Source organism: Podarcis muralis, chromosome 11, assembly GCF_964188315.1.
Source record: "Podarcis muralis chromosome 11, rPodMur119.hap1.1, whole genome shotgun sequence".
In the NCBI taxonomy this organism is placed as follows: domain Eukaryota; kingdom Metazoa; phylum Chordata; class Lepidosauria; order Squamata; family Lacertidae; genus Podarcis; species Podarcis muralis.
Window position 1 is genome coordinate 45,006,353 of NC_135665.1, and position 27,212 is coordinate 45,033,564.

The window sequence follows — 27,212 nt, forward strand, 5'->3', positions numbered from 1 at the left end:
TAAGCACGTGTTTAGGGCATTAAAGCAGCGGGGGGGGGGGGGGCGCACCACGGAAATGCTCCATTGCCAGATTTTTTTAACATTAATGGTCACAAATTGCTCAGCTGAGTGTTCATTTTCTCAGTTGAAGTATATTAAAAATATCAACAGAACAACTATGTGACAAGAGAGGCTGGATACAATATCTCGACTAAATATAGTAGCAGGTGTATTGTGTAAGATTAGTTTTGAGGCTCTGATCAAAGACTTTGCAATTAGAAAAAGTAGGAGAACATTTTTCAAATATAAAGTGGATGAATACAAAAATAAACATTCTTTTCCATCTTATTGTAGGCTTTTTTATTTTGAAAATGTTATATATACACATATACAGTGTGTGTGTGTGTGTGTGTGTGTGTGTGTGTGTGTGTGTGTATTTATTTCACGGTTCATTATTGTTTATATTTTGATTCAGATAAATATGGGGGCACCAAAATCTTCTAAGTGTTAGGACCTCTAAAGGTCTTAATCCGGCCCTGATTATAGCACATCTCTTACATCACGTGTGTATGAAATGACAAGGACACACGCCTTCCGGGCCTTGTTCAAATATCCCGCAAGCAGAGGAGCAACCTGGGGTTTAGTTGCACGCGTGTGCTCATATCCTAGCCAAGCCCGGGTTGTGCAGCCTGATCCTACGCGTCTATACTCGCAAGTTCAGCCGGGCTTTCTCCCAGGTAAGTGGGTGCAGGATCGCAGCCTTCCGTCCTTTTCCCTCGACTGCAGGCGCAGCAAAGCGACCGCCTACCCTCCCGCTCCGAGCTTTCCCCCGGTTTTCCGCTCCGAGAAGCCAGCCCACGGGGAGGTGGAGCCGCTGGGAGGCGGCGCCGAAAGAGGCCGGCTCGGCTCAGTCGCCTCCGCGGCCTTTCCCGGAGCCGACGCAGGCGCAAAAAAGAGAAACCCGCAAGCCGATCGCTGAGAAAGGAGAGCGGGGCAGCTGCCTGCCCGGGACGGCGCGCCCATGAGCTGCGAGGTACGCAGAAGGAGGAGCTCCCCTGCAAACCTCCCGGCCTCCCTCCGCGATCGCTGGCTTGCGATCCCCCTCGGTCCCTTCGATCACAATCCGCCCCTGGGCCTTCGGCTTCTAGGCGCCATGAGACGCCGTCCCCGTCGTCCCCGAAAGGGCATTTCTGAGCAGGGCCGGGGTGGGGAGGCACCTGGCTCCCCGGAAGCCTTGGCCTCTGATCGGAAGCCTTGGTGAGAGAGGGGGGAGTCGGTTTGCTTGGGCGCTAAGCCCTCTGCATGCACTCAGAGGCACGGTCTTCTCGAGTTTGGTCCCCCGGGTTTGGGCTTTAGGGAGCGCTGCTTGAAATGCAAGCTCCGCGTCTTGCCTTTCGGGATCATAAGGGAGCTGCCCAAGGTGGAGGTTCGTAGCGTGAAACGAACTAAGAGAATAAAGTAGAAGTTCCACACCAACAGCAACAATTTCTTCCTCGGAAAAAGCCGCAGAATAAAGTCATGGAGAAACAGCAGCAGTAGGAGTTAAATTACAGCTCAAAAACCCAGATCAGTCATTTAGAAGTGGGTGTAAACATGCTGTTTTGGCATCTGGTCCTGGCATTGTGCTGTGCAGTTCAATCCCACAGGTGTGCACAGAAGGACTTCTGCACTTCCCGTTTTCTTAAAAAAAGTTTGCAATTCTGCACATTTATCCACTATCCCTTTATTGGAAGTTATCCATAAATACATTGGTTCCATGCTCTTAACGATGTGAACCGAGCCGCAGGGAATCTTTTTTTACTTTATTTTCCTTGAGTGCACTTGGTCTGTTTACACTGGAGACCAGTGAATAATGCAGCACTGCTGTTGTGTTTAAAAAGTCTGACTTGACTTCCTTGGCCTTTGTGGAACTTGCTTCCAAGCAGGTTTTCCGACCGAGGAAGGCGGAAAAAAATTCTTGATGGTCCAGCACAGTCCCCTATGGCCTTAGGTGAGCCATTGCTACAATGTGCAGTCTCACAATTTTATGAACGTATTTTTATCCTGATCTTCAGCTGGTATAGGAATAATAATGCTAGTCGATGGTGCCAGGCTGTTGTACGAATTCATGAGATAACGTATGTTGTGGGCAACTAAGAAAAGGGTAGGTTTATTCGCTCACAACTCTGCTCTTGTTCCTCTGAAGAACTCATAGTAGCTTGTGTAGGCATAGGTCTGACTATTATTATCTATCTGGTTTGCATTTCTAAAACAGGTGGTAGTGCTGTACTTTGCAAAAAGTGCCGAATTAGCCGGTGTCCGCACTGAGACCATTTCCGTGCCCCAACAGATAACATCCCTGCAGCTGTGGGAAGAAATTGTCAAGAGGCATTCAAGGTATGATGACTTCCGAATGGTAAAAGATGCTGCCTCTTGAGTGTGTAACTGGCCCAAGATCACCCAGTAAACATCGTAGCCAAACTTGGGTCCCCTGGTCCTTGTTTGACCCTCTTAACTTATCCTTTGCCAATCTGGTGCTGCCCAGATGTTCTAGACTTAGCATGCCATGTGTGTGTGTGTGTGGGGGGGGGGGTTGTTGGGTTACTGCTTTTGGTTTGATATTATATGTTGTGGTCTTGTTGTGAACTGCCCTGAGACCTCTGGGTATAGGGCAGCGTATAAGTTGAATAATAATAATAATAATAATAATAATAATAATAATAATAATAATAATAATCAGGCCTAGGTAGCGCAGGGGCTGATGGGACTTGTAGTTTTCAGAGGGCACCAGGTCATTATTTATGGGGGGGGCAGGCTTCATGTTGGGGAGGGAGCAGAACCTCAGTTAGTTACGTATTTTTTTTAATTTTCGTGGGCAGCTGCCCCCTCCCATGCACCAGTTTAGAAAAGGCTACTGTGACCATCACACTGAGATTCCATTTCCCAGTTGATTTCCATTTTCCACCACTTGTAGTGGTGGTCCTTCTATTTCCTTGTAGGCAGATTGTCTCCTCAAAGAAACAAGTGGCAAACAGCATTGTTACTGCCCATTTGAATTCTTGGTTGCTTGGGAAATCGGAGTTTAGCAACTGGTCTTGATAAGTGAGTGGAGGGAGCGGATTTGCTATGCTAGCTTCCTGGCAGGTGGTTCCCAGTTGCTTACCAGGAAGGAGAAGTCAGCTCAGACTTCCTGACTGCGTTAACCTTCTCCCTACTGGTAAGCCACACCTGCTTACCTACTAGAAAGCTAGCATAGCAGCTCTATCCCACCTTGTGAATCTCTTCTGCCACTAGCCCTTTTCAGGAACTGGTTTTGCATTTGGGATACCTGATTCTGCTTCAGCTGGTTTGAGTTGTTTAGCCTCAGGCCCGTGGCATCCTAGGAAACATTAATATTTCTCCTGATGTCGTCCTTTAGGCTCGCTGCTATACAGGATCAAGTCGTCTTTGCTGTCCGCCAGGAGTACGTGCTTCTTGGGGATCAGCTGGTGGTCCTCAACCCAGGGGACGAGGTTGCTGTTATCCCCCCTATTAGCGGAGGTTAGCTCTGGAAAGACGGAGTCAGGTGTGTGCTCTTGTCTTCCTAAAGGGCGATTCGATTAGGGGAGTTCGTTACGTTAAGTGAGTGCACAGAAAGAGTTGTACTGTACACTGGTATAGTTATTCACAGGTAACGTTCAGTGGATATGCAGTTTCTGTCCCGTGTATACACAGTAGTTGAGCTGTGCAAATCAACAAGTGTACACCTTTAGAAACCAGTGCTTGTGCATGTGTCGAGACTGTTTTTTCTTGTGTTCAGTGTAACATGTGAACGAGCCTTTCGGCACTCAATGAGGTATGAATAGTGGTGGGTCTGCACACATGATATGGGTACAGGTGCCAAAATTACGATTCTCTATACAGACAGAGGAGTTGTGTCCTGTGGCAGTAATTAAGAATAACCTAATCCCTGTTCAGATCTTCCTCATATGTTTCCAGTTGTGTGATTTAGAAGCAGGGAAACAAAGTTCCACTAGGCAGACTTGCCCTCTTCAACCATGTTCCTTCTACTTTCCACATTTTGGGGAAGAATGTCTGAGTAGGAAGCTAGCTCTAATTGTGGGGCTCCCTGCACAATTACACAGGAGGGGAAATCCCTGAATAGGTGTCTAAAACAGAAGTTTTCAACCTTTTTGAGTCTATGGCTCCCTTGACCAACTACATTCTTTCTGCGGCACCCCTGTGGGGCTCAGGAGCCCAGTTATGTCACCCCTTGCCTGCAGAGCTGGCAGCCTCCCATCCTTTTTTGAACACTCTCCCTTGTGGAGTGTTTCCTCAGTCCCCTCTCTTCTCCCCTCTCCTGCCGCTGCCGCTGAGCTCTGAGCTGCCCCTGCCCCAAAGAGAAGTGCCTCTACACACTGCCCCACAGGAGCCTGGGACTTGTGTGTCTAATCCCAACAACAAGGGCTATAGGACTGGCTGGCTGGGCTCCCTCGCCCACTTGCTTGCTTACTCTGAGGCCACCTCAGCTCCTGGCAACCAGTGCCCCCTGGCCAGCCCCAGAGGCACCATTCGCCCAGGGAGCTTGTAGCCAGGGCTGCTGCAACAAACAGCTGTGCAAGCCGTTGGGAGGCAGAGATGCAAGAGGGCATCAGAGGAGGGAGGGGAGGAAAGAGGGCCAGTGCTGTCTGCAGCACCCCTGACCATCATTCAAGTCACTCCAGGGTGCCATGGCACACTGGTTGAACTGGTTGCATGACTATTCAAAGTGGCATGACACAGCTTTAAATGTACAGTGCAGTTGAGGCCCAAGTTGCACATGCCAGATACACTGTGATGCTGGTTTTTCTCTCTTTCCAGCATCCACACTCTAAATACACTCATTTAAGGCTTTGACCTAGAATTTCTATTATTCTAGTAGCAGGTCAAGAAGCAGTTTTGCAAATGATCCCATTAACTGGAGTACCGTATTTTTCCGTGTATAACCCCCCCCCCCCATGTATAAGACAACCCCTATTTTTTTGGACCACAAAAAGGGGGGGATTGCCCAGAGTTGTTCAGCTTTTTTGGGGAGGGGCACCGCCCCCAATCACTCTACAACCTGCCTGCAAATGCAAATAGCACGCATCGCCGCAGCCACCAATCGTCTGCACCCTCGCCGCCAAAAGCCCACCTGCCCACTAGACGCAACCACAGCCGAGTGCATGCACGCCTCACCTCTGTCGTAAATAGCATGCCCAATTGCTGCAGCCACAGCCAATCGTCAGCAGGTCTTGCTGCAGCAACCAATCACACGGCCAATTGCCGCTGCCAATCTCTTGCTAGCTGCTGCCACCAATCGCCTCTGCTATCCGTGTGTACGACGACCTGCATTTTTTGCATACACGGAAAAATACGGTAATAACTTTCATTTCACCACTGCTTATTCCTAGAGAAGCCATGAGCGTAAGTGAGGATGAGCCCAAGGACTTGATAAAATTGAACCACGAGAAGCTCTCGGCAGACGAAATATCAGCACTGGTGGTTTCCCCCTGCTGTGGAGCTGTGTCTTTATTTATAGGTAGGTTTGATGCACGTAGTATGGATTTTGGAATAAGAGAGAAACCCAGTAAAAGAATGTTTTAAAGGTAAAGGTAAAGGTACCCCTGCCCGTACGGGCCAGTCTTGCCAGACTCTGGGGTTGTGCGCCCATCTCACTCTATAGGCGCTGTACGCAGACACTTCCGGGTCACGTGGCCAGCGTGACATCGCTGCTCTGGCGAGCCAGAGCCGCACACGGAAACGCCGTTTACCTTCCCGCTAGAAAGCGGTCCCTATTTATCTACTTGCACCCGGGGGTGCTTTCGAACTGCTAGGTTGGCAGGCGCTGGGACCGAGCAACCTGTTAAAATCACCCTTACAGAACTTACATAGGTGGTTGCAGCTGGTTTCCAGAAAGAAAGAATCATCCATATTCTGCCAGAATTGTCCTTTTTAGGTACCCCTCTAAGCATGTGAACATCCAGAGACAGTTATATTCCAAACCCTGTCAAAACAACCTTTCAGAGTGAACCCTATTGGTTTCCAACAGTGCCAGTTTCATGTCTGCAGCCACCATCAGAAGTGCCACAACTTGCGTTCTGTTAGTGTGCTGTGGACCCTCCTCAGGTAACTGGACTCATTTGGACCTGGGACCACTGTCTGGGAAATCATTGATAACCTTGTTAACCAGCTTTAACAAAACTGTTGAAGTGGGCACTTTTGTCATGCTGACCTTTTCCAACCAGCCAGTTGAACACGTCCTTTCATTTCAGGCACTACCAGAAATAACTTTGAGGGGAGAAAGGTCATACACTTAGAATATGAAGCATATGAACCGATGGCAGAAGCGGAAATCAAGAAAATATGCACAGATATTAGATTAAAATGGCCTTCGGTGAAACATATAGCTGTACACCATAGACTTGGGTATGTATGACCAGTGATCCAATTATTGTCACATCAAATTGCTCTTGTAATTTCTGCCTCTTGTTTTCTTAATTTTCCTGTTGAATCCTGCCTCAGAAAGTATAAGAGAGGGACAGACAGTTCTGACTTGAGATTCCTAGGATATAACTTGTGCTATAATTAGCAGAAAGACAGTGGATTTTATTTAGCCCTCTAAAGATTAAGCGAATACAGATAAAAACAACAACTAATATTTCCTTTCGCTTTTCTCTGTAGTTCTGTTCCCATTAGTGAAGCGAGTGTGATGGTCGCAATCTCTTCGCCTCACAGAGCGGAGTCTCTTGAGGCTGTGCAATATGGCATCAACGCTTTGAAAGCAACCGTCCCTATATGGAAAAAGGTATGTGTATGTGTCATTTCTCCCAAACTTTCTTTTTTAATACAATGAACTACATGTGTTCCATGTGTGCCTGGTAGGGACAGTTTGGGAAGAACAGTGAAGTTTCTCCAAGGGTTGTTTAACAAACAAACGTCAATCTACACGTGTCCGCCAAATTTTGCTGTGACTTCTGAAAACGTACTACACACACACCAACGCTCCCATCAGTTTGATCCAGGTATTTGATTAATCTAAATGTATAAGGATAGGGACACGGGTGGCGCTGTGGATTAAACCGCAGAGCCTAGGACTTGCTGATCAGAAGGTCGGTGGTTCGAATCCCCGTGACGGGGTGAGCTCCCATTGCTCGGTCCCAGCTCCTGCCAACCTAGCAGTTCGAAAACACGTCAAAGTGCAAGTACTGCTCCGGCGGGAAGGTAAACGGCGTTTCGGTGCGCTGCTCTGGTTCGCCAGAAGCGGCTTAGTCATGCTGGCCACGTGACCTGGAAGCTGTACACTGGCTCCCTCGGCCAATAAAGCGAGATGAGCGCCGCAACCCCAGAGTCGGTCACGACTGGACCTAATGTTCAGGGGTCCCTTTACCTTTATAAAGGATACCTTTTGTGAATGAGGATATGCAATGGGGCAGAGATTCTGGGCCCGAGATCTGCCTTTCAGGCTTGTTCACTGAAGGACGCTGACCTTTGCTTTTGGGATTCTATGCATTCATCCATATATGCAGTCAGTTTTCCTGCTCTCCAGGGCTCCTGTGTAAATTGATCATTTAGCTGTTCTCCTGAATAGTGCTGTGGGGTTTTTAAGGTTTTAATAGACCCCATCATTGGAAGTTTAAAAATCTAGATGCTTCAGGTTGGTTGCAGTCACAGGAACATTTCTCTCCTCATCTGTGTTTGCTGATCTGTGTGATCAGCTTTGCAACAGTTATCATCCATGATGCTCTTTGGTTGCAGGAGGTCTATGAAGAGGAATCTTCTTGGAAAGAAAACAAGGAGTGCTTTTGGGCCAAGACACTGAAATAAAGCTCTGCTGACAAGACTACCTAACTGTGCTTAAATAATACAGAAACTTCTGTTTCAGATTAACAACTCTTTCACATGGCAACTGGACCCTAAGCCACTTTCTGTCATTTGATTAAGGCAGCTTCATAGCCTACACAGTCATTTTTTTAAAAAAAAAAGATTGTCAGACATTTAATTGTATATAATTGGAAATACACTAATGGTTGTGGAATATATATTTTTTATTCTAGTGATTTCTTCTAGGGGTCAAAGGTATGTAAACATAAAAGTTACTATCCCCATGGAGTTGTTCACACTTAGCAAATTCTTATTTCAAACCTGCTCATTAAAGCGGATTCGTTCTGAGTAACAATGGGATGTCTGCAATGCTGCTAGTTCAAAGCATCAGCCCAGCATTCTGCTGAGTTACCAGGGCTCATCATAGTTCATAGTTGCAGTTCGACTGAATCGCATTTGCTGAACACAAGCCACAGGCACTCCTGAGCCATCGCTCCCTGAAAAGTAATTAGGGCAACTACTTCTGCCATGCTGCTAGCGGCATATGGACTTTTTCCAGCACTGGGTGGAGCTTTTGGGGCTTATTAGAGTCCGAATGCTGTCATAACTCTCAGATGGGTTTAGTACATACCATTGGCCATGGGAAGGTGACTTTGGCTCCTTGGACTATGTGTAGGATAATATGCAGCTACAGAAGCGCAAGCCGTTTGTAACCCTAGAAGTAGTGTAGCTCAAAAGGGTTAGGCTGATAATCACAATCAATGGGAACAGTTAAGGAGTAAAAAGTGTGTGTGTGATTTTTTTAAAGTGCTGCCTCATAACAGAATACACTTAAGTGCCTTTTGGTAGTGTCTGAAGATAATACTGCTGTCATCATTCATTTATGTTTTGATTATTGGTTTCAAACATAAGATTGCCAGGAGTTGTGGACAGATTTAGATGGTTAAAAATGTGATGTAAAACCACTGAATTTTTATTTTTTTGTTCAACCATTATTTATGTTCAGCCCCTTCCTTTATTTCTGAAAATATGGACTCTTCTTCAGAAGCAGATTAAACTCAGTTGTGCCCAAAAGCCTGCAACAGATTTTACGTTTGTTTAGTTATTTGATGCACCAATACGTTTTGTGAAGCTATGTGTAAATGTGTTGTGGACCTGCAGTAATGCAGGCAACCACCGTCTTATGCACGTCCACTCAGAAATAAGAACTATTTAATTCAGTGGGCCTTAAAAAAGGTAAAGGTACCCCTGCCCGTACGGGCCAGTCTTGACAGACTCTGGGGTTGTGCGCCCATCTCACTCAAGAGGCCGGGGGCCAGCGCTGTCCGGAGACACTTCCGGGTCACGTGGCCAGCGTGACATCGCTGCTCAGGCGAGGCAGAGCCGCACACGGAAACGCCGTTTACCTTCCCGCTGGTAAGCGGTCCCTATTTATCTACTTGCACCCGGGAGTGCTTTCGAACTGCTAGGTTGGCAGGCGCTGGGACCGAACAACGGGAGCGTACCCCGCCGCGGGGATTCGAACCGCCAACCTTTCGATCGGCAAGCCCTAGGCGCTGAGGCTTTTACCCACAGCGCCACCCGCGTCCCTCAGTGGGCCTTACTCCCAGGTAAATGGGTATGCACTTTAAAAGATAAAATCAGATGTGAATGCTGGCCACAGGCTTACAGTTTTTCCCTGGTTGGGTGATCAGCATGTTTTATTGAAGTTTAAGAATCCTAAATTTAAAAAGGAAGGTGAGAATATATATCTTATTTAAGATCTGAATGGTAAATATTTATATTTAAATTATAAATACATTGAATTACATTAAAACGATAGTAAGGAAGAATTGCCAGGCTTTGCATATCCAGACTTGTGAATTTTTGATACAACAGAGCACCACTCTGTACATTGCTGTAAACAGACATATTCTGAATTTCCCTGCAACATTTCTAAGAGAATTTGCAATACACATCTGGAAGAGCAGTACTTGGTCCTGTACTGGGAACAACCAGTAGGGGGCAGTGGAGAAACTGCTATGCCAACAAGCCTGTGACAATACAGTACAGTACATACTTTCTATGTTTACCAAAGGAAAAGAAAAGCATTTTTTTTGTTTCCACTGTAAGGTGTAAAATGATGCTTGTTTCCATGATAGCTACAGCAAATGGTATGCTTTCTTCTGGTTCAAGGACAGCTTATCAACTTACAGTTAAGTTTTGACTGGTATAACTTAATCTCGTCACTTGGAATGCATATTTATCTTCAGGCAGAGCTGGGCTAAGTCTTCCTAAGCTACATGCCCAGCACAGTGAATAGAAACTAACTGCAGGCATATAAAATAAGAGTTCAGTGTAGTCTACACCAGGTTTGTTTCAATTTTACTCAAGGCAGATCCGTTTTTATTTTAGTTCTGAATTTCTGAAATAAAAGTGCAAAATATACATACACGAAGGCAAACTATTACACCTGGATGCATCATATAAAAAATGAGAACACGCTATATACAATGGATTTAAAGGGTAGTGCAAATGTACATAACAATGTGGGGAGGACAAGGTTTACTTTGAACTTCTGCACAAACCCCAAATGCAGAGAGTTCAGCTTGTGCCAGCACCATCTTTCAGGTTACTTGCAGAAGACCCTAGAGTAGTTTCACAGAGGTAAGTTTTGCCCTGTACAAATAAAGCCTTTATGAAAATTGCTCACAGCTTCCTGGTAATTTCAATTGGTGTTGACACAGCAGAATGTATATTAGTAGAGCCAGGCTCCTTGGAGTTACAATTTCCAATAAATGCTGTATTCAGTACACTAGTTTGAAACGAACAGTGCTGGTGCAGTTGAAATCCTAGCTTTGTCATTAAATAGGGTTTCAGAACATGCCCTGCTTTCTCTGGGTGGGTAAAGGTGGTTAGATAGGATTATCCTTAAGAAGCCATTGTAAAGGAAGGTGGAAGAATTTGCACCTGAGAAACAAAAGAGGAGCTACAAGTCAATTGTGCAGTTGAGTGACCTTTGCATCTGGAACATCTCTTAGAACAGTACTGATTCTGTTGTGACACTTAACATTGCTTCAAATTCCACTAAAATAATGCCTTACTGAATTCTTTAGTACAAAAACACATTTTAAAATACCTTTATTATTTTTTTAAGGTGTGCATGTTTATAAACCTATATATTTACATTAGATTTATAGCAGGACTGCAGATTCGTGCCAGTTTGAAAAGTGCAATAAAATTAGTATCGGCGGTAGAAACTACGGAGTGTGTAAATTGCAACATGTGGCTTAATGGAAATGAATGAAAGCTGCAGGATTGCAAACTTCCAGCTTCAAGGGCTGGAAAACTTATTTCAAATATTCAACAAAAGTTATTTCCCTGATCTTAAAGACACAAATTTGGGGGCTGTATCCCTTTGGAAGGGTCCAACAGTTTATCAGGATATATTTTTTGCAATAACAATAGCCCAATAATAGCCCAAATACTACTAGAATATGGCCCAAATACTACTAGAATATGGTAGATCTAACCATGGGCTCTCATGCATTTTTGGTGAAACACGGCCTTTTTGCAACTCTGCCCCAGGAAGCATTTAATAAATACATAATAAAAATGGTCACCCACAAATGCAAGAGAGAATAGCCGCAGCAGAAGGAGTGGATACTTCCTGCTGCCTTAGAGCTTCCAGCCACAGCCTTCATAAAGAGAGCCCTGCATGATCACTCCAGTGGCCCATCTCATCCAGCATCTTGTTCTCATAGTGGCCAATCAGAGGCTTACAAGAAGTCCATCAGCAGGACCTGAGTGTGACACTATTCTTGCTTATTCATATTAAGTTTGGCTTAGTGTTAGGTGTGAATAGGTCGGAGAGTCCGCTACTGTAGGCCTTTTGTACACATCAAGCAGCTGTGTTAATGCATAGCTGTCAACTTTTCTTGCGAGGAATCCTATTCGGAATAAGGGAATTTCCCTTTAAAAAAAAAGGGAAATGTTGACAGCTATGGTTAATGTTGTAACAAAGACTATCCTGACAGTCAATCGATGGTATATATGTATATATAAATATATAAACCATATTATTTCTGGCACAATTCAGTGTTTACTGCTTCTGGTCCTGCTGATTCAGAACAAGCTATTAATAAAATACAAAAAATACAAACAAGAAAAATAAAAATATTTTAAAGCCTTGTAAACAAAACCCCAAACTGACCAGCAGTTATTGCTAAAATAAAATAGTACCTGTAAATTTTTTCCCCAACTATAAAAAAATGACATTTTCATTGAAAAAAAATAAGAAATTAAAATAATCCGTAAGTCACTCCCAAGTTGTTGAACCAGTGTGACTGCAAGCAATGTTTGTGGATCAGAAGGTCGGTGTACACAGTGCTATTCCTGCTATATTCATTCTCTGTCCTTAGTGAGTTCTGCAATTTCATCCGCATCTTCCACATCCTTTGCCATCTTCTCATATTTTCGCTTGAAGAAACCGAGCTGTAGAAAATGTTTTGAGAAGTTTTTAAAGAGATTAGCAAAAACCACTGAAATACATTTATTTAAAATAATTTCCTTATGTATGGTATATGATACTTAAGGCTAGCTCATACATTTAATTAAAGGCTTAGTGCTATGTGCATGAGCCTCAGACTAGGGCACCTGTTTCCCTACAGCATGCTATGAGAATGGAAGATTTTGCTTTCATTTTCAACTAGCCTTGGTTTGTCACAGAAAACTATGGCTTACAGAAACAAGCCAACATCAGACTCTGGTTTCTGACCTTTGCTTCTTTCTCTAAATCAAGGTTAAGATTAAACACAATTCTGGGTTCAGACATAATCGGTGTTTCATGCACATAATCCTAAACCTTAGTTTAGCATTATGCTCAAATCCAGCCACAGATAAAGCTATAGTATGTGAATTCAAGATAGGCACAGCTGATTTCTCAGTGGTTTCTTGAAATTTTTGGAAAGCAGTTCTTAAGTTCTGCTATGCTGGGAATGACTGGGTTACTATTGAGCAGGAACCACAAAATGAAATATATTTGAGAAAATGACTACAAGACATAAGAGCAGCACAGCTCAATTGTTTACCACTAGAGTGGAGTGGATTGTGCAGGAGCTTTCTGCCTCTAGTGGTGGATCTATGCCTCTCACCTCACGAGTGGGAGTTCTATGGCAATTTGCTTTCTCCCCTATGATGGCTTCCTAATCGTTAACTTACTTTCCATAAGGCAGCAACTAGAGCTAGCAGCAAGAGGAGACCGACCAAGACACTTGCTATCACAACTCCAATCGGCACGTCTGCTTTCTCATCGGGCTTTGTTATTGTGAGTGGAATCTTAAAAGAAAGAATGGTTGTAGTTAGACAAGGTAAGGCAGCAGCAATTCTCAAATAAAAGCGATCAGTGCATTCTGCATGCATTCTTTGGCCTCTCGTTGGAGAGCGGCAAGTGTAATTGTGCTCTCGCCTTTTGGTTCTGCTTTGTTTGAATTCCAGCAGAAATTCTGGCTTTCAGAACATTGGTAATAATTTTTGCACTTGCACTTTCATAATAATTAAGATACAAAAATCTTTCACTGTGCCCTGGTTCACACAATACAGTAAGCCGAAGTTCAGCATACTGGGAATATGCAGGCTGCCGGAGAGATGCTTGCAATAGCATCCCTCTTTACTGCTTCTTTTGACCACCACACTGAACTGAGCTAAACCAAGGTTTGGCTTATCATGCTGTTCAAACCCGGTTAAGAAGCTCTCTTCTCACTAACCACAAAATGTATCGGGGGGGGGGGGTTGTTCTTGGCTACAGTTTGTAGTTAGTGAGGAGAAAGGTCAACCATGAGACTGGGTTTGGGTGACTTGCTAAGCTAAACTTAGTGTGTCTTAACTGTGGCAGTAAAAAGGAACAGCAAAGTTACTGCAAGCTCATCTCCAGATAGCTTGGCTTATGTAGTGTGAACCAGGTCTCTGTGTGTTCCTGTTGAAACAAGTTAAAAAAGAAGAAAGCAGAAAGTGACACATACAACTTTAAACAAAAAAGCACACATTATTATTATTATTATTATTATTATTATTATTATTCATCTGCCAAGAACAAAAGAAGGAACTATGTTGGGTGCTGCAAATTACTTAAAAGTATATCATTTATCATTTTTATTTTCTTTCAAATATCTTGCAAAATATTAGAAATGCACCTTTGGAGGAATAAGACATTTTCCGACATTTTGCATTCCACCTATGCAAATTTATCCCATTAAAATACTCCAGACTCCATGACGCAATTTCAGTGAAGGCAGATTCCAGCAGCATCCCTACATAACAGGCTTCCTTGAACTCAGAAATTCTGGGATCAGTATTTCCCTTTGAGGGGGGAAACGGAAAATGGGAGACTGCAGGATTTGCTCTGCTTGGATTTTGTTGTTGTTGAATTGTTGCTGGGTGGTGAATGATTTAATTTCCAAATTCATATATTCACTGCATTTTGTTTCATTGCATTCCACCTAGAGAATATTTTAGGATGCACCTAATGAATGAAATCAAATAAATGAAATAAATCCTTCCTAAACATTTTGTAGGCACAGCCATTGTACCCACAGGTTGGATAATTGGAAGAATATAACTTTAAGGATTTTCTGTTTTCTTCTTCATCATCCAATATACCCTGACATTCAGGGGCGCCGACTTATAAAAAATATTGGGGGGGCCCATACCGAGGTCCTGCCCCGGGAAGTTTTCTAAGTTCCAATGTCAGCGGCGCCCAGCAGAGCAGCCCTCTCGGCCACGGCAGCCCGGCTCTCCCAGCCCCCGGGGGCCGCCCTCCTCCCTCGCGCACCCGCAGCGTTCCCGCCCGGGGAGGCGGCGCTCCCAAGGACTCAGGTTCGGTTGTACCTGAGAAGCCGAGCACCTTGGCTCCCAAACAAATCGGCTTCTGAACAATCGAAACCCGGAAGTGAGTGTTCTGGTTTTCAAATGATTTTTGGAGGGCGAACATCCGGTGCGGCTTCCGATTGGCTGCAGGGGGCTCCTCTGGCAGAAGCCGCACTCTGGTTTTCAAATGGTTCCGGGAGTCAAATGGACTCCCGAACGCATTCTGTTCGAGAACCAAGGTACAGTGGACGCTCGGGTTGCGAACGTGATCCATGTGGGAGGCACGTTCGCAACCCGCAGTGTTCGCAACTCACATTGCTGCGCCTGCGCACACACAGGTTGTGATTTAGCGCTTCTGCGCATGCACAAGTGCCGAAACCTGGAAGTAACCCATTCCAGTACTTCTGGGTTTCAGTGCATCCATAACCTGAAAATGCTTAAGTTGAAGCATCTGTAACCCGAGGTATGACTGTATGTACCAGTCCTAAGGAACTGGCCAAGTAAGGCAACCAGCATCTGCAGGTCCCTTGACAGACAGGAGAGAAGCCACACTCTTGGATTTCTGTTGGTAGATGCCTCTTCCTGAGATGCTTGTATTATGCTAATCATAGAATCATAGAGACAGAAGGGACCCCAAGGTCATCTAGTCCAACCCCCTGCAATGCAGGAATCTTAGCTCAAGCATCCCTGACAGATGGCCACCTAGCCTCTCCCAGGGAGCAGAGACCGTCTGAACAGCTCTTATTGTCAGAAAGCTCTTCCTGATGTTGAGCCGGAAAAGTCTTTCAAAGCTGCTGCACACCTTTGTTTGGGGTCCTCCCCTCCTTGCAAATGTCAATGGGAAGGAGGGCTCTGTTTCAACAGAAAAATAAGATCCCCCCTTTCTTCCAGCTTCCACTCATTCGTCTCCGACTGATAATGGACTTGGGAGGCTTTGAGCCCCTTGGGGAGCTGAGCTGTAAAGGACAACCTCCAATGTTCATGCATCAGAAGGAGCCCCGGAGCCCCATCGGGGCTTACCCTGCGCAGGCTGGTTCCCCCCACACACAAACACACACACTGGGTTGCAATTTTGTGGGTCAGCTTTGGCTGGGAGAGGCAGCCCCCCGTTAAGTCTCTGCCAGCCCAATAGCACAGCCCCCCCCCCCGCCAAGTCCATGGCAGGAGACAGGCAGCAGCACCCAGACCCCAGAGGCTGCCCTTGGGACTGGCGTTCCCACACTGCCAGCGGCCAAGTTCCCCCCCCCCCCCAGCCGCTTCCTTGGTCCCACAGGAAAGCCAGGCAGGGGCTGCACATCCTGCCCTCCGCCTCTTCCTGCTGCCCCCAACAGACAACCAGGCCTGCAAGCTTCCTCTTCTGACATCGCCCAGGCCCCCACGCAGCCCCCCACCAGCAAAACGCCCAGGAGTTTGAAGGGACCCGAGGGCCATGCAGCCAAGGGGTCTAACTCTGCAGGGAAAAGCTTCCTGTCTTTCCTCTGCCCCCTCCCCACCGGAAAGGGATGGTGGCTGCAGGCTCTGCCCCCCCCTTAACATCTGCAAAATGATTAAGGCTGATACATTGTGTTACAGGATTTTATCTAGGTAACTTCCCTGAGCTGTCAAGTTGAAAGGGTACATTCAGGCATAATATTTGCAACATTTAACAACTTTAAAGATGTGCCCCCCCCTGTAATTTCCATAACAGTTGGAAGGACAAAAATATAACCTCCTATGACAACTCCTGCAATCCAAGAGCTTTCAGACAAAGATCATGCATGGACAAATGTAAAGATCTTTGGAAAGTATTGATCGAAACCACAGTAACAAACGAATCAATGTATCTTCAAGGGAAAGAATAAGTAGATCCATTTGCATATATAGCTCTGTAGGCTTAATGAGATTCCCACAAAACATTAGGAAGGCCTTTCTGGTGGTGAGAGCAGTCAGACAGGGGAAGGGGCTTTTAGGGAGAGGTCGGGGGGGGGGCATCTGCCAGGAATGCTTTAGCTGTGAGTCCTGAATTGCTGGGGGTTGGACTGGATGACCTTTGGGTCCCTTCCACCTCTATGATTCCATGACCTTTAAGGGAAGTCACCTCCATCTTCCTCTCAGAGCAGATGCCCACAAGCCCTGGGCGGGAAGAGCCCGAGAGAGAGAGAGAGAGAGAGAGAGAGAGAGAGAGAGAGCCCGAGAGAGAGAGAGAGAGAGCCCGAGAGAGAGAGAGAGAGAGAGAGCCCGAGAGAGAGAGAGAGAGCCCGAGAGAGAGAGAGAGAGCCCGAGAGAGAGAGAGCCCGAGAGAGAGAGAGAGCCAGAGAGAGAGAGAGAGAGAGAGAGAGCCCGAGAGAGAGAGAGAGAGAGAGAGAGAGAGAGAGCCCGAGAGAGAGAGAGAGAGAGAGAGCCCGAGAGAGAGAGAGAGAGAGAGAGAGAGCCAGAGAGAGAGAGAGAGAGCCCGAGAGAGAGAGCGAGCCCGAGAGAGAGAGAGAGAGAGCCCGAGAGAGAGAGAGAGAGAGAGCCCGAGAGAGAGAGAGAGCCCGAGAGAGAGAGAGAGAGAGAGAGAGAGAGAGAGAGAGACAGAGAGCAGCCAAGCCCCCTTCACCGCCTGCCCCCCCGCCAGCCCCCTCTCCCCTAGGCGGCAGCTCCGCCATGACCACAAACGGCGGCAGCAGCAGTAGCAGCCGCGCGCGGCCCGGGCTCCCCTCGCCGGCCGCGGGAGCCAAGGCACGCGATAATTTGCTTAAATTATGTCAGCGGCGCCCGGCAGAGCAGCCCTCTCGGCCACGGCAGCCCGGCTCTCCCAGCCCCCGGGGGCCGCCCTCCTCCCTCGCGCACCCGCAGCGTTCCCGCCCGGGGAGGCGGCGCCCCCAGGAGAGGCGGCGGCGGCAGCAGCAGCCGCGCGCGGCCCGGGCTCCCCTCGCCGACCGCGGGAGCCAAGGCGCGCGACGAGGGAGCCAAGGCGCGCGAAAATTTTTTTAATTATTGGGGGGGCAGAGCCCCCCCAATAAAATTTTTGAGGGGGCTCGGGCCCCCTCAGGCCCCATGGAGTCGGCGCCTATGCTGACATTAACCAAGGAGCTGGCAGCCTTTTCATAAAGTGAATATAATTATAAATACAGATGATCTTGTTGGCTTCAAAAGATATTTAGGGTTTTCAAAGATCCATGGGAATTCAAGTTTAGCTCTGAAAATCTGGAAGGACATTTTAATATATTTTTCACTTGCAAAGGCAAAGTTACAATTAAATTGCTTGATGCAATATAATCTCATAATTTATGGCCAATTCCACCCTGAAAACCGCTTGGATATTTCAGATGTATTGCCAGCAGAGCTTTATTGTTATGATTATTCTGCTGTTTTGGGTGTGGACACATTGATACATTTCATTGTGTCTGTCTTCTACATACAGTACTTTGCAACAAAATGACCATGATAATGATTTTTGCAGAGGTGGAATCATTCATTATTGCAGTCTGCAAATAACAGCCCATTTTAACTCTCGCTCTCTCTGTGTGGGAAACCACAACAATTTCCTTAATTTGATTCATGCATCAAGACTTCTCTCACAGCAATTACATTCAATTAAATCACAATAAATTGAAAATTATTTGGTTTTAAAGTTAGCTAAAGAGATTTCTGTTCCATCTTTGGGGGTCGGGGAATCTTCCCAAGTGGCTAATAAAAATAAAATCAAGCATTTAATATTACAAACCATATAATTATAAAGCAGCAGTAAAAGCAGCTTTAACAGCATTAATGTAATCAATTATATATTAAAATACTGGGTGAGAGATGTAATTGTATTCACATACTGCTGAAAAGACAGGAAAATAGGCACCAGCTGAGCGTCTCTGGTGAAATCATTTTACACCCGGGGTGCCACCAAGAAAAAGTCCCTGCTCGGCTCTGAAGGCATCGGGAGCTGGAGTGAGGCCTTGATGCAAATCTAAAAATGGGAAGGTTTATATCAGGCATAGGCAAACTCGGCCCGCCAGATGTTTTGGAACTACAATTCCCATCATCCCTAGCTAACAGGACCAGTGGTCAGGGATGATGGGAATTGTAGTCCCAAAACATCTGGAGGGCCAAGTTTGCCTATGCCTGGTTTATATGGAGCAGGGGCTGGGAACATTTTTCAACCCCTTCTGCATGTGTGTGTGTGTGTCACATGCCAGTAAGGAGAGGTTCAGAGGCAAAAGTTGGCACAGCAATTAATGTAAATTTTAGGCTAGTTTCTACACACAGTCTCTTGCCTCTCTATATCCTCCATCCAGGCAAGGAAAAGGCATCGGGACAAAGGGAGGAGAAAGTAAATTATCCAGCAGTCCCAGTTTCACTGGGATGCGGGGGGGGGGGGGGAGGAGAGACAGCCCTTCAACACAGCACCAAATGCAAAACAAAATCAACATTTGTTGCTTTGCCTAGGCTTGCTTTCAATGACTGCCCACTGGGGAACAGGATACCCATGTGGCAACGGCGTCCATGCAGGACATTTTGCCTTCCTGCAGCATTTCAAATACCTCCATCGCTTTTGATAGCTGCTGCTACGAAGGGCTGCTCCTAGGGAAACTGGGACTTGGAGGCAAAAGCCTACCTCCTGTGGCAGACCCTTAGGGCAAAGGGATCTGCCAGAGGGGGTGGGCTGTTTCCCACAGTAGCAGTTTCAATCCCCTACAGCAAGAAATAGGGGCATTCACGGCCAGGTGGTAGTTATTCAGCTCTTCCAGGTCCTGGGAGGACTCTGAGGAGTGGGGACACTACTCCCTGCTTCAAGATGATGTCTCTTGTGTAATGATACACAAGCCCATCCTGCCAGCCCCATCCAACTAGCGTCCCCGAATCTTGATAGACAGGGATCAAGAGGGCATGTAGATGGCCTCACCACTCCAATTACCATATTACCAAAGCCCACCCCTGCTTTTTCCTTCCATTCAAGGAACCACCATTAGAATGAAGTGTCTTCCTTGAATGGAGAGAAACAACTGGATAAAACCTTTAAGCCCTGCTCTGAAATCAACACACCATCATTTATTCATTTTCATTTTCCATCACAACATTGGACAGCAGGCTCACCTTGCCACTCCCAGTGTGGCAGTATATTATACAGTATATTATATTATACAGTATATTATATAATATATCCCAATAATACCTAGAGAGAGACACCTGACAGACTATAGTCTCTCCTGAAGATCTGGCAGAATGGAGAGGCATCAATGCAAGTTAGCCCTTCTCCATAAGTAGACCTTACCATACATCGTCTCTCAGCACTGGGAATCAAACTTCCATATCCTATTGCTGCTTTCCCTTCTATCTATTCATCTAAAGCCACCTTCTTTTCTGAAGGTTTGCAAGCTCCTAATTTAATATAAAAAAATATATTTTGTACCAACTTTTATCAGATCCATGCAAACATCCATTTTGAATAAAACTGTCTTGAATAACAAAGTTTTAAAGTTTTATAGATAGCTTTAGGTTTCCTTTGAGCCAAAACTTGGCCAGATGAAATGCCATAAAACTGTTAAGTTTCCAGTAACTTTAAAACTCACACAACAATTTATACATGTCAGTAACAGCAGTGTAGCCTTTTTATAAGAGGAAGATACGGGGTGCCATGTGTTTTTAAATGAGCGTGAAAATGACATAATAGCTTTTAGCGTGGCAAGACTGGAGCATAAAACAGTCAGACTCACTGATAAAGCATTTTCTCCAATCACAAATAGATCTGGATCGTTTGTATCCACTTCTGCACTTGCCGATAACTCTACCGTCTGGAACGCTGACTGCAACAAAAAAATGTAGCATATTCCAATTAAAGTATATATGGTTTTCATAAAGTGTAGGCAATTATTTAACGCACAGAGCCTTTTTAAAAAGGAACACAATGGTATTAGAGAAACGGCATGCACAGCTACCTCCCGACTTTCAACTTTTATATAAAGGGGTCATAGTGCTAATTGTTCCATCTTAGGAGGCATAATAATAATAATAATAATAATAATAATAATAATAATAATAATAATAAATTATTTATAACACGCCCATCTGACTGGGTTTCCCCAGCCACTCTGGGCGGCTTCCAACAGAACACTAAAATACAATAACCTATTAAACATTAAAAGCTTCCCTAAACAGGGCTGCTTTCAGATGTCTTCTAAAAGTTTGGTAGTTATTTTTCTCTTTGACATCTGGTGGGGGGGCGTTCCACAGGGTGGGTGCCACCACCGAGAAGGCCCTGTAGGTTCCCTGTAACTTGGCTTCTCGTTTAAGCTCCATGCTGAGTCCGTCAAGGATTTAAGACTGCGATCCTATACACACTTATCTGGGAGTAATGGGACTTCAGCGGTATTCTGTGTAGCCATTTATATGATTGCAACGTAAATCTGATAAGAACATGAGAAGATCCTGCTGAATCAGGCCCATAGCTGTCAACTTTTCCCTTTTCTTGCGAGGAATCCTATTTGGAATAAGGGAATTTCCCTTTAAAAAAGGGAAATGTTGACAGCTATGATCAGACCTGTGACCTATTTAGTCCAGCATACCGTTCTCACAGCAGCCAACCAAATACCTATGGGAAGCTTGCAAGCAAGACCTGAGTGCAACTCTTCCTTCCTGTGGTTTCCAAGTTGCCATTCAGAGGCATGCTGCCTCCAACAGTGGAGCCAAAACACAGCCAGCAGAGATAGCAGCTATGGATTGCCCTGTCCTCTGTAGGTCTCCAGCTGTTTATGAACTACAGTTCCCATAATCTCTGACCACTCTTTCTGCTAGCTAGGGATGATGGGAGTTGTACTCCAAAAACAGCTAGAGACCCAAGTTTTGGAAACACTGATCTAAACCTCTTTGAAAGCTATGTGTTGTGAGATCTTAAAACTGCCCCTCTCCCTTGTTCTGGAAGGAAAGGAAGAAAAGAGAGCATCTAGACATGGATGGCAAGAGGTCACCATATGATCCAAGAGAAGACCAAAAAGACAGCAGGCTTTAAAGGCTGTTTGCACATCAAGGCATATTGTGAATAATTCCATATAAAGTCATATTTGGCAGCTGCAACATTCATATGGGGACAATTACTCATATATGTCATAAAAGTCCACCAAAGTCTTCAGGATCTGAGTTTCCACTTAATGCTTTCGTTCCAGGATAGCGATGCATATAGTACTTTCTTAAGATAACTGTCCCACTGTGACATTCGAGACATCTTTCCCATTCTGAGCAGTTACAAATTGGGCAGCTTTGTCTGTGGAAGAACATTTGAACATCTTGGCCTGGTTATCACTTGCAGGTGGTATTTCATGTACTAGGTAATGGTCTTCTTGTTCTTCCTTTAAAGCAGAATCTATTCAATGCTTATGATTTTATACTAAGTTTCTCCTTGCTGAATTTTATGCCTAATTTACATTGTTTCACATTATTTTAGCTTCTGTGCTTAATTAATATCAGTTGTCGGATTTTTTTGGGTTGGACTTTCAGCTGTTGCAATTTATATTGAATTTGTAATGTGCATTTTATTTTATCTTTTGTGTGTGTAAACTACCCAGAGAATTTGGTTGGATGGGTAGTATACAAATGTAGTAAATAAATAAAATTGGCAGCACCACTTCAGACTGCATGTGCAGGAAATCACACCTGCTACATTAAAAAAATAAATAAATCTCCCTGTAAATAAGAAAGCCAGCATAATTAGTAATGGGCTAGGCTAGAACCTTTCTCCCTGATATGCTAGCTTCCAACTTGCAGGAAGCTTTTAAGATGAGACTGAATCTAAAAGTGATGTCTCTCAATCGCAGCCTAACGTGGCAAAACCCATTCTAGCTTTCTGCGCTCCAACAGCCCATTTGACGGCTTGTGTAGCTCATGTCTCCAAGTTAGCAGTTCAAAACATCTCTGTAGCAACAAAGTCCCCCCCCCCCCAATTGCACCCAATTTAGCCTCCATTTACATTTATGTTTTCTTTTTACAATGTTATGCAAAGTAACAGAAGACAAAACAGTTTTACTTTGAGTTTTAGTGCTTAGCTCGAAAGGGTGGCGCTGTGGTCTAAACCACTGCTTGCCGATCAGAAGGTCAGCAGTTCAAATCTGCACAACTGAGTGAGCTCCTGTTGCTCTGTCCCAGCTCCTGCCTACCGAGTAGTTCGAAAGCATGCCAGTGCAAGTAGATAAATGGGTACTGCTGTGGTGGGAAGGTAAACGGCATTTCTGTGCATTCTGGTTTCCGTCATGGTGTTCTGTTGCGCCAGAAGTGGTTTAGTCATGCTGGCCACATGACACGGAAAGCTGTCTGTGAACAAACGCTAGCTCTCTCGGCCTGAAAGCGAGATGAGCGCCACAACCCCACAATCACCTTTGACTGGACTTAACCATCCAGGGGTCCTTTACTTTCTTTCTTTTTTTTAGCTCCATAAATATCAAACAACAGAAAATATCCAGTAATTCATTAAAACATAGATGTTACTTACGGCTGCAAACGTCCCATTCCAAATTCTGGTAGAAACATTAACATAATACTCTGCTTTCAGTGCGATGTCTTTTAGTGTGCAAGTAATTGTATCACATCGGACATTCTTGCAGTTCTTTTGCAAAAAAGGGGGGGGTGATGATAATATAACATTAAAATGCGTCAGTATAGCAATTCACCAATTTTATTCTATTTTAGGAATTCATTGTTTCTCATTAATAGTTATTCCACAGTTCAGCAGAAACCTGCAGCGTTGTAGAACATAAAGCTACGTTGCTGATTTGAAGAGCTCCGCACATTATACAGTAACAGATCTGGGTTGCCACTGAACATACTATCAATATCCTGGCTCTTGATGAGTGTGCCTGTATGACACAGGTGTTTCAAACTTATGTTTGTTTCATTCACACTTTACAATTCCAAGTGTGCATTTAAATCTAACTGTGCACTTAGAGAAACACCTTAAAATCAATGGCAAATGAATATATCAAAGTATAGTTTTACAATCAAATTTCTGTGTTAGGTAAACAACCTGAGATAGCAAAGGAGGAAAACATATAATTTCATCTCTAGTCTGCTACCCAAAGCACCAACTCATCCAGCTGCAAGAATTTTCCATGGGTTATGTCAGGGAACTGCCATCGGAAGGACAGGAGGTGCAAAGGCTCCCTCAGGTTGAAAGAGACGGAGCAGCTGAAGAGGGAACCAGTAGGGGGCGAGCAGGAACTTCCAGGGAAAGTGAGTCGGAGGGGTGGCTCAGAGACGTTTCCAGCGAAAACAGTGGAGAGGTCTCAGGACCTCCTATAGGGACACCCACGCCTCGCCGGAAACTGTCACGCAGAGAGTCCAGAAGACGTGTTTCCGTGAAAGAGCTTTTATGTTGGAAACGTTTCCGAAAGCAACCACTTTCGGATTCTACTAGCGATTGACGCAGCCATGCCGGAGGGGCTCCGTCACAGGCAGAGGTTTGAAAACCTGATCAAACTCTGAGGGACTTGCATTTTACGCACAAGCAGCTCATCATCCCACCACAGCAATCCGAAAGACACTGAAAGCCAGCTTGTGCAAGCAGCGGCATCATGAGCGACCCAGCCGGAACCGGAGGAGCAGGAGCAGCTGGAGGAGGTCCAAGCCTGGAAGAAAGGTACAGGGCGTTGGAGATCCAGCTGGCCATGCAAACGGCGAGGCTTGAGGAGAGGAGGGCTCAGGATGCAGAAAAGGGAAGGGAGAAAACCACCTCGATAGCCAGAAAGGTGCCAGGATTGGTGCAGAAATTCGGGGGAGATCCCAGAAACTATCATGCCTTTAGAACTGAGATGCAATACGCTCTCAACCTGCAGTATGATGACTTCCCCGACGAGGAATCGCGAGTGGCTTTTGTAATTGGCCATCTCGAAGGGGGGGCGAAGGATTGGGTTCGACCCCTGATGGCAGTGAATAATGAGATACTAAAGGACACGAGGAAGTTTTTTCGTGCCATGGACCTGATGTTTTCCAGTGACATTGAGCAGGGGGTGGTACGAAGGCAGTTAATGGCTTGCAAACAGGGGAGCCGATCTGTCCGTGAGTACTGGACTGAGTTTACTATGCTGATTCATAAATTGGGGTGGGACCTATCAGCGGAACCCATCCAAATGCTTTTTGAAGAGGGGCTTTCTTCGGCCGTTAAAGATGAACTTTCCCGGGGGCCAAGGGCGGAGTCTATGGACCAGCTGACCAAATCCGCGCTGGCCATAGGAGCGCGCCAGGAAGCGAGAGCTTTGGAAAGGCGGGAAGGGAAAGGAGAACGTTGGAGGGAACTGCGCATTCCGGACATTCCAGAGCCACCTTTCCCGCCGGCAGAGCCGATGGAAGTTGGAACAGCGCGGGCGCGCGCAGTTTCAAATCCCAGTGAAGGGCGGAAGAAGGAGGGAAAGAGCGCCAAGAAATGTTATCTCTGCCAACAGCCAGGGCACTTTGCCAGAGTCTGCCCACAAAGAAAGGAATGGCAAGGGATGGCAGGAGCTGTGGGGGAAAGGGAGGAGGAAAACAAGGAGCAAGTAAAAGCCAACGCCTGGCTGCCACCGTCGGGGCACAGCAGCCAGGCCAAAGAGCAGTGAAAGTGCCCACGCCAGAACCACCCAGACCTGCTTTAGTGATAGAAGTGTCACTAGAGCTGCCAAATGGACACCCCCTACAGGTCAAGGCGCTTTTGGATTCAGGCAGCTCCTGTAATTTTATGAGTAAGGAGTTTGCAGCTGAGCACCAGATACAGACCATCCCTTTAAGTAATCCCTTGCAGGTGACCACGATTGATGGCAGAGAGCTGTTGGGAGGAGAAGTTAGCCAACAGACTGTCCCGATGATAATGAGGGTGGCAAGGCACACCGAACGGATAGCGTTTAATGTGGCCACCTTGGGAGGAGCTCCCATCATCTTGGGGATGAGCTGGCTGGCGCTACACGATCCGCTAGTGGGCTGGCATCAGAGGGTGGTCTCCTTTGGGTCAGCGCATTGCCTAGAACACTGCAAGCAGGGGAAGGTTCAGGGCGGAGACAGAGTCACCCTAGCCGGGATGGAAGTAATGGGCAGAGGGAAGGTGCCCCCGCAATACGCAGATCTGAGCAACGTATTCAGCGAAAGGGAAGCAGACAAACTGCCGCCGCATAGACCCTTTGACTGTCAAATCAACCTACTCCCTGGGGCCCAACTCCCAGTGGGCAAGCTGTACGCCATGTCCGACAGGGAGATGCAGGAGCTGAGGGAGTTCATTGACAAAAACCTGAAGCGAGGTTTCATCAGAGAGTCCCGAGCGGTGGGGGGCAGCCCAGTGTTTTTTGTGGACAAAAAAAACACAGATAAGCCGAGACTTGTGTGTGACTTCAGGGCCTTGAATGCAGTGTCGGAACCCCTGGCTTTCCCTATGCCCCGAATTGATGACATTTTGACCAGGGTAAGGAAGGGAAAGATTTTTACAAAGCTGGACCTGCGGGGGGCGTACAATCTGATACGCATAAGGAAGGGAGATGAATGGAAGACCACCATGTTCACCCCTTTGGGAGCCTTTGAATACCTCGTTATGCCCTTCGGTCTACAAGGAGGCTCCGCGTGCTTTCAAGCGTTTATTAACCACGTTCTGGGGCCTTTGCTCTACAAGAACTGTGTGGCCTTTTTAGACGACGTGTTGGTGTATTCGGAGGATGAGGAGCAGCATGTGAGGGACGTTCGAGAAGTGTTGGGCAGGCTGCAAGCCAACCAGCTGTGGGTGAAACTGGAGAAGTGCCAGTTTCATACCAAGGAGGTGGAATTCCTGGGGTACCGCTTGTCAGACAAGGGATTGGCCATGGATCCAGGCAAGGTCCAAGCGGTACTGGAATGGAAGACACCGAAGACCAAGAAGGATGTGCAAAGATTCTTGGGGTTTGGGAACTTTTATCGGAAGTTCATCAAGAACTTTGCCCACTTGACGGCGCCCATCACCGACTGCCTCAGCAGCAAGAAGAAATTTGTTTGGACGGCGGAGGCGGAGCGAGCATTTGAAGAACTGAAAAGGGCTTTCGCCTCGGAAGAACAACTTCTGCATGTGGATTTACGAAAACCCATGAGAGTGGAAACCGATGCGTCCGACCGGGCGGTAGGGGCGGTACTTCTTCAACCGGGGAGGAGTATGTCAGAGTGGAGACCGTGTGCCTTCTTCTCGCGGAAGCTGAATAAATCCGAGAGGAACTACACGGTGTATGACAGGGAACTACTTGCCATTCACGAAGCGTTCCGGAGGTGGAGACATTTATTAATTGGGGCGCAACACAAGGTGCAAGTGTGCACCGACCACAAGAATTTAGAGTATTGGAGAACAGCTCGAGTGCTCAACCAACGACAAGTGAGATGGGCACAGGAATTCTCTAAATTCAACTTTGAAATTTGTTATGTGCCAGGTCCAGAAAACGTCAGGGCGGACGCTCTCTCACGCAAACCAGAGTATTGGGAGGGGGAGGGGGCGATTGAAGAGAGACATGTCATCCCTGAGGACCGCTGGGTGTGTGGGGCGGCGCTGGTGGGGCAACGAGAACTGGTAGAGGAAACGGAAAATGATGAATATGCCCAGGATAAGCTCAGAGGACTCAGGGGGGAGGGCGAGAGCCCCGAAGGTTTTGAGGAAAGAAATGGGGCATTGTATT

At 46.2% G+C, this 27,212-nt stretch overlaps 3 protein-coding genes across 4 annotated transcripts in view; 2 read left to right on the forward strand and 1 right to left on the reverse strand.

Annotated features, from left to right (window-relative positions):
- Positions 1-851: 851 nt before the first annotated feature.
- On the forward strand, positions 852-3,516 carry MOCS2 (molybdenum cofactor synthesis 2). The gene is made up of 3 exons (XM_028748463.2): positions 852-1,012; positions 2,234-2,355; positions 3,377-3,516. Exons 1-3 carry the CDS (start codon positions 1,001-1,003, stop codon positions 3,501-3,503), a joined length of 261 nt encoding a protein of 86 aa, XP_028604296.1. The 5' UTR covers positions 852-1,000; the 3' UTR covers positions 3,504-3,516.
- A 1,860-nt stretch (positions 3,517-5,376) lies between these two features.
- On the forward strand, positions 5,377-8,865 carry LOC114606335 (molybdopterin synthase catalytic subunit-like). Of its 2 annotated transcripts, none has more exons than XM_028748461.2 (4): positions 5,377-5,497; positions 6,231-6,384; positions 6,640-6,763; positions 7,714-8,865. In XM_028748461.2, the coding sequence occupies exons 1-4, from the start codon at positions 5,377-5,379 to the stop codon at positions 7,780-7,782; spliced, it is 468 nt and encodes a 155-aa protein (XP_028604294.2). In that variant the 3' UTR covers positions 7,783-8,865. The 2 variants fall into 2 exon arrangements, with proteins under 2 accessions (XP_028604294.2, XP_077792515.1); XM_077936389.1 differs by lacking the exon at positions 5,377-5,497 and adding an exon at positions 5,737-6,084.
- Positions 8,866-10,127: 1,262 nt separating this feature from the next.
- Positions 10,128-27,212, reverse strand: part of ITGA2 (integrin subunit alpha 2) — a 64,621-nt gene continuing 47,536 nt past the window's right edge. Inside the window, exons 27-30 of the mRNA XM_028748457.2 lie at positions 23,057-23,170; positions 20,292-20,381; positions 12,979-13,095; positions 10,128-12,252 (exon numbers count right to left, since the gene is read on the reverse strand). Of these exons, the coding sequence (XP_028604290.2) occupies positions 12,163-12,252; positions 12,979-13,095; positions 20,292-20,381; positions 23,057-23,170 (411 nt within the window). The 3' untranslated portion in view covers positions 10,128-12,162. The remainder of the gene's footprint in view (positions 12,253-12,978; positions 13,096-20,291; positions 20,382-23,056; positions 23,171-27,212) is intronic.

Coding starts and splice junctions, on each gene's coding strand:
- MOCS2 (XM_028748463.2), top strand. Junction 2,356..3,376: donor ATTGTCAAGAGGCATTCAAG/GTATGATGACTT, acceptor GTCGTCCTTTAG/GCTCGCTGCTATACAGGATC.
- LOC114606335 (XM_028748461.2), top strand. CDS start 5,377: ATGAGCGTAAGTGAGGATGAGCCCAAGGACTTGATAAAATTGAACCAC. Junction 5,498..6,230: donor AGCTGTGTCTTTATTTATAG/GTAGGTTTGATG, acceptor CTTTCATTTCAG/GCACTACCAGAAATAACTTT. Junction 6,764..7,713: donor CCGTCCCTATATGGAAAAAG/GTATGTGTATGT, acceptor CTTTGGTTGCAG/GAGGTCTATGAAGAGGAATC.